Source organism: Limulus polyphemus, unplaced genomic scaffold (genome assembly GCF_000517525.1).
Source record: "Limulus polyphemus unplaced genomic scaffold, Limulus_polyphemus-2.1.2 Scaffold8807, whole genome shotgun sequence".
Classification (NCBI taxonomy): domain Eukaryota; kingdom Metazoa; phylum Arthropoda; class Merostomata; order Xiphosura; family Limulidae; genus Limulus; species Limulus polyphemus.
The window spans coordinates 6,460-13,536 of record NW_013674417.1 but is presented as its reverse complement, the minus strand read 5'-3'; the positions used below and the strand labels follow the sequence as shown (position 1 = coordinate 13,536).

General features: G+C 31.2%; 1 protein-coding gene across 2 annotated transcripts in view; it reads right to left on the bottom strand.

Annotated features, from left to right (window-relative positions):
- LOC106475563 (protein SMG9-like) overlaps positions 1-6,328 on the bottom strand; it is an 18,662-nt gene extending 12,334 nt beyond the window's left edge. For both annotated transcript variants that reach the window (XR_002608912.1, XM_013936242.2), the window contains exons 1-5: positions 6,241-6,328; positions 5,143-5,226; positions 3,966-4,245; positions 3,274-3,362; positions 1,449-1,561 (exon numbers count right to left, since the gene is read on the bottom strand). Coding sequence is in view for 1 of the 2 variants with exons in the window: in XM_013936242.2 (XP_013791696.1) it covers positions 1,449-1,561; positions 3,274-3,362; positions 3,966-4,245; positions 5,143-5,226; positions 6,241-6,315 (641 nt within the window). In the remaining variant the exon portion in view is untranslated. The remainder of the gene's footprint in view (positions 1-1,448; positions 1,562-3,273; positions 3,363-3,965; positions 4,246-5,142; positions 5,227-6,240) is intronic.
- Between the last annotated feature and the right edge of the window lie 749 nt (positions 6,329-7,077).

The window sequence follows — 7,077 nt, the reverse complement described above, 5'->3', positions numbered from 1 at the left end:
TAAAGTACATATGTATAACACTTACTAGTTAAAGTAACCCATGTATAACACTAGTTAAAGTACATATGTATAACACTTACTAGTTAAAGTAACCCATGTATAACACTAGTTAAAGTACATATGTATAACACTTACTAGTACATTTCAATGTTGTTCTCATTTGTAATTAATCATCACCTGCGTTTTATAAGAACATATACATTTATTTAGAGAAAACATCAAGTATTTTATGTACCAGATTTCTTAAAATTTATGAACGGTGAATGACAATGTTTACATTATGAGATGTAATATTATGACTCTTAAAGTGTACTGAAAAAGTGTTTTTTTTTTTCATTTAAATCTTTGAAAATTTATTATAAAATTGAAGCATAAACACCATTTAAACAGTCACCTTTTAATTTCATAACAATAATGCAACGTAATGTTTAAAATGAACTAACAGTGGGCCTCAGTTTTACTTTCTCTATATCATAACCTTTAATGTGTTACAATACATTAAAAAAATACATCACGTCAAACTACTTTGTAGTACCAGTTACTATAAAAATCTATGTACCAGCTGCCCCAGTGTCGGCTAACAATACAAAGAATTAAATTGTGGCGAAATGCTACAAGTTCTTCAAATACCTATAGAATGATGGGTTTCTTTTTTGTGAGTGTAAAACACTTAAATACACCAGTTCGATACCTCACTTCTACATATAAAGGATTGGTTTGGTCTGATATTTCATTGGTGGTAGTGTCCAGGGTCACTGATGAGGAGTGGAAATCTCCAAAACTAGTCTGGCTCGCAGACACACCCCTCATTGAAAGAGTAGACCATTCCAAGCTTTTAGTTGTTGTAAAACAAATGTTTAAACAACTCTATTCAATCTATAAAAACATTACTTTCTGTACAGAATACTGTAATCCTCTTTTCTGGCTAAACAAGTTATATCAAAAAAACACAAAACTATGATACCAAGTATATTTGTGTAAAACTAACTTGTAGAATTATAATAGTATTGTTCGAGTTCTAAAGCCAACAGCATCCAACTCTGTCAATAACTGGAAAAACTTTATCTTTTAACTTCGCCCATTAACCCTAGAATTACAAGATCTTATGAGCTTTGTAAATACATTTTCTAGATAATTTATGAACCAAGTTGCTTATGGGTGTGTGACTTTGTTGGTTACAGGGTTCCTAATAACATACGAGTCACAAACAATTTGTTGACGTGGTCATTATGTTACTTATAGTAGTTGTCTCTAAACTTGAAATAATATCAATTTGACAGACACAGTGGAAGCATATTCTGTAGCTTTTATGGCTCTACAATTTTCTCTTTAATAACCATATTCATAAAATCCACAAAAAATATCTCCTCTTTCTAGAGATCATGATAAAACACTGTCTGATGCTAAAGAGCTGTGTGTTACAGCAGGGAATCGACAGAAAAACTAACCTTCCCGTAATTTCCCCAAGTTGTCCAGCCAAAAGTGACATCACAGTTGATTTTCCTGAACCTTGTAGGCCTAGAATACCCACGACATAGAAGTTTGTTTGGTCCACTAGAAACTAAAGATTTTCATAGCATGATAAATACTACAAAAAAAATAGTTACGATTGAGCAAAGAAAAACTTGAATTTAACTGAATGTAAAAGTCTGCGATAAAATATCACATTTTTTTTTATTTATCAAAATAGTTATCTTTCAATCATTATTTTTATAAAAATAATAAATTCACATGAACACCTGGTAATGGCAGCTTGCATTAAATCTAACTGTAGCAAAATCATCATTGTACAGTGAAATTAAAGGTTGAAAAATATGAAATAAAATCCAAAATACATTCTTTTTTTCCCCCTTTTTCTAGAGTGTCTGCAGGTTATAGGAGATGATTACAGTTACTTATCCTAACCTTTTAACCCATTCACGTCATTCTTAATTTCTTTTTTTAGTTTTATTATTAAACTTCAATGGAAGAGCTTAGGGTAAATGCTGAGATATAAAAATTCCAGCCTTCACTTTGGTTTTAAGTAACTCAAGCTCATGAAGGTGATCTACTACATAATGAAGGATGATTGGATAAGACGAGCTGCATTTCTAGCTGAACAAGAGATGACTTCACACTGAACCAGTACATTGCCTTCACATTTTCTGATTGGTCAGAATGGGGATTCTTATTTACATAAAGAATACCTTTTTACACACACACACACACACCCTCCAATGAAATGCAAAAATACAAACAAACATGTATGTGTATAATGCCAAATATTAATGTTAGCTCTTACAAACAATGGATCAAGATGGTCTAGAATAATGTTAAAACAAATTATACACTTGGCCAGATACATCATTATTTGTATTAAAGGTAAAATTGGTTTGTCCCCCCCAGTTGTTTCCCTTCCCCATATGACAAATGCCTCCAAAACCTTTTGATGCAAACATTTGGCTCTTTATAATTTTTGTACTGAATGACATAACTAGTATATTATAGTTCCATGATCAAGGTTGGTATATTGTATTTTCAGGGTTCTATTTCTAGGGGTGGTATAATTAGTCTCAAGGTTCCATTACTAGGGTTAGAATAATGAAGTTTTCACAGTTCCACTACTAGGAGTGGTATAATGCAGTTTTCAGGGTTCTCTTAAGAAGTGTAGTATTATGTAATTCTAAGGGTTCCACTAGTAGGGGGGGGGGGTATAATATAGCTTTCAGGATTCAATTATTAGGGCTCATATAATGTAGTTTTCAGAGTTCTAGTATAAGGGGTAGTATAATGTAATTCTCAAGATTCTATTACTATAGTGGTAACATTTTCAGGGTTACACTACTAGGGGTGGTATATGTAGTTCTCAGTATTCCTGGCAATCAGGAAGCAAGATAATAATAATAAAAGTTAATGCAATGTCCATCATTTCATTAATGTCAGTGAACATTACTATTTTAATCTGTATTTAATTGGATACTTCATCACTAAAATGAATAAAGATTTCTAAATTTAATCACATGTATACATTCAATGTTGTAGCTAATGCATTAACATCTCACTACCCAAATTAAGTTTACTTATCAAAAACATACCAAATAAGGTGGTAACTATGAACGTTACATTTTTCAACATTGCGTTAATTATTTAATTTCAGTGTATCAAATATTTATTTTTATTGTTTGTTTACAAGGCTACATTCCACTGTTTCAATACTATCCCTTGTACTACTAAATACGTTGAAATTACATTATGTACTGCTGCTAAACTTATTATATTGAATATACTGCTTACTTCCATGGCATTATCACACCACTGCAAGTTCTCCCCATCAACGAGTTTTACTGGAGTTGACATTTCTGGTAGCAAGGAGAGTTTCTGATCTACGTGATAAAAATGTGTTACTTAATCTCATATGTTTAAATTTTTTTACCTCACACAAATAATTGATAATATTGACATACGGCAATCATATTGTAACCTTTGGGAAAATTAAATGTAACTGATTTGTTTTTTCAAAATTGTTTAAGTGCTCATTCATTCAATTTTTGTTATACAAAAATTATCAAAATGAAACTTCTTTAAGTGAGAAATCCAAACATTAACCCTATGTACACTAGTGGGGTCAAAGTGTGCGAGCCACAACCTTTTACAGAATGCTATTCAACATACTTGTCAAAGTCCGAGTCAGGCTGATAACCCCAATTCACAGACATATCTTGAGCACCTTTTTAACTCACCTGATGCTTTGTGTACGACAGACTTGTACATTTGTTTATTTAAGCTTACTAATATTTTGTGTATGTAAATATACCAAAATCGGCATTAAAGTCAACATTACTTTTTCATTACGGGTTGGTCTAATGGACCAAATCCATGCACACTCATTAAGCTACATAAAAGGGAAACATTAAAATGAACTCTGACTAAATAAACTTTCCAAGTAGTAATATAACCTAACTTTGTTACAAGTGAACAGTTTTTACCATCACCGGTAATGTGACCCGACTTCTGCTGAATCTGATAGACTGGCTGTTGACCCACACTTGAGGCAGGACAGGAACCTGCAGTGCTACTGCACACATCTCTAGAAGAATGAGACACTGCTGTCGTGGAATGGGATGTCACATTTCCTGGTGAAGAAGAACGACTACCTTCTTTTTCATTACCATCTCGGGTTTTTAGTAGCACTGTTGGAGCTTTGATTTCAGGTGTACGTGCTGGACTCTTTCCAGTTCCTTCATTAGGCTTAGAAGCACTTTCAGACTAGATAGATGAAAGAAAATAAATAAAGCATGATTATTAAAAATAACCAATATAAAAATGTCAGTCTCATAGACTATAGATAATTACAAGAAATTAATCCTTTCCAGACAAGAGGGATGTTGCTGCTATTTGTCGACTTTTCTTTCCTCACAGTGTAAATACTTAACCAAGTTGCATAAAACCTAGAACAAACTTACTAAATACTATCTAGTTTTGATGTTAAGATTTAATATCATTTTATTTAGTTATACTATCCCATTTTCTAAATTTCCAACATTTTGTCACAACAAATTATTTTCAAAAAACATTAAAGTACTTTGTCTCATCTTAAAATTAAAATTGTTTTTGTTATATAGCAAATCAGTTTCAATATATTTGTTTTGTTACTTTATATTAGTAATTGAAGTAGTCTGCATTTCTGGCTATAAACTGTATAAAATACCTAACAAAAACTAGATTTATCAGTGACCTACGAAATAATTTTTCGAAATGGAGTCAGGTCAGACTATGCAACATTATTCTTGGTCAAGATCAATTTGTGTCTAAAAAAGTTTATTTTCAAGAAAGTATATGTTCATTTCATTATGTACACTGTTTGAATACAATAAACTTAGTGATAATATTCAATAAATTAGGATATTAACCATCTGAATATTTTTCAATTGGCCACTTTACTCTTTAAACCTAAATAGGCATAACTTTTCATACGTATCATCTCTGTAAACTTACTCTCACTTGTAATATTTAAAACATTATATTCTCACATAGTCCTTATTAAATATCTTAAATATTTACATATAAATATATAAAAAGACTACTGCTGTTTTTCATAAAGATTTTCTATTGCATCTTACAAATGATACAAAAGTTTTGACAAAAATAAATCATTATACATACATGTGGTTGATCGTCATGATGGGGCTTAGCAAGTATAACCAAAGTTTTTCCTGGTTGTGGATTATCTTGTTCTGATTCTCTCTCCTATAATTCAATAATACAAGTGCTGGAATTAATGAGCTGCCACAAAGGTTTTGGTATGAAAATACTGTTAAAATTACAGTTTAGTGGCCTACATTTCATACTGAATTTTCAGCCATAAAATCACAATGGTACATTACCATCTGTTGTTTAACACAAACTCAACGATGAAAGCAAACAAAAAAACACTATATACTTTTGATACAAATGACAATATACCAAAATCAAAACCCAAAAGATCTCATGCCAACAACACTGCTATATGATTAAAAGTGTTCTTTATGTAAAATTATAAAATTCTAATTCAAAAAAAATAAGAGGAAGTGTTTTGTTTTTTTATTCACTTTGGATGTTGATTTTTTTTAAAGAATCAATAACGACAAAGCCCCATGGTAACTCTATGGCTGAAAATCTAATATGAAATATAAGCCACTAAACTGCAATTTTACCAAAATATTCATCGGCAAATACAGAAATTCTGAGAATCTTTTCCAAACACTGTAGGTGTTAATGCACAACCTCTATCTCATTGAATTTTTGCGTTATGCTACAGGACTGTGCAGTCAGTGTCATTATCACTATGCAAGTATGTTTCTAATAAATATACAACTTTAGTTTAGCTTTTAGGATGTTATTACTATAAATTATAAAAATCACTAACAGTAACATTTAGAGTGGAGCATGCATTTCAAATATTATATTTCATACTTCCCACTAAATGTGAATACAGGTTAGCAACATAAATAATAAATAGCAGATACATTAGGCACGATGTTTAACCTAAAGCTGTGTAGTTCTTAAATCGTAACTTGCCTAAACATTAAGAAACAGATCAAGCCGCACTGCAGTGTCAGTGTGTCACGACGTCTGTACTGTAATGTAGGCCTAAAACTTCAGCCTTAGGTTAAACACCGATTCTGTATTACAGTAAAAATATCATAATTATCTGAGTATGTGTGGGTTTAAACATACTGCTTAAGCAGATTATTAAATAATAATAATAAAAAAAAAGCATACTCGTCCTCCTGGCTTCATAGGAGGTATTATTAAACGCTTTTTACGTCTCCTTCCTCGATCAGCTGAATCAGCCATTCTAATTACGCTTCCTACCGAATATATCAGGTGTTAATAAACTTTGGTGAAAAAAATTAATATAAATATTGTGACATCAAAGTTAGATAAAGTTTTATTCATAATTATTGTTATACGGTATAACAACTGTAAACATTTATATATAGTATAATTGTTGCGAGAATTTTACTTATTATCCAAATTCGTTATGATACATTTTATATATCCAATGTTGACAATGTATAGAAATATGGGCATCTGCAAGGGTGGAAATGGGGCACTTGCCCCATCCTGGAATACCAATTTGCATTTCCCTACTTATAGCTTTGATATCATTTTTTCATCTTGCCTACTCTATAATATAACTTGTATATGCTCATGTATAGAAATCCATATAATTAATGAATATTTTTACTTAAACAAACAATGAATCGTAATGTCCCCGGGTGGGACAGCGGTATATCTGCGGATATATAACACTAAAATCAGCGGTTCGATTTGCCTCAGTGAACAAAGCAGATAAATCAAAGTGGCTTTGTTAATAAATTTACACACACACACACTTTAAATCGTAAAAGTAGGTTTCAATGTTATGAATCAGAGTGTAGTATATGTTAATTACCATTTACTAGATATTTTTGAGGTACTTTCTAATACCAGTTGTTTAACATTTTACCTAATTTTGGAGTTATACAACTTAAAAAAATGACCACTCTCTAAATATTGCGAGCAAATAAAATTTAGTTACTTCCTCTGGATACATACTCATATATATATATATAT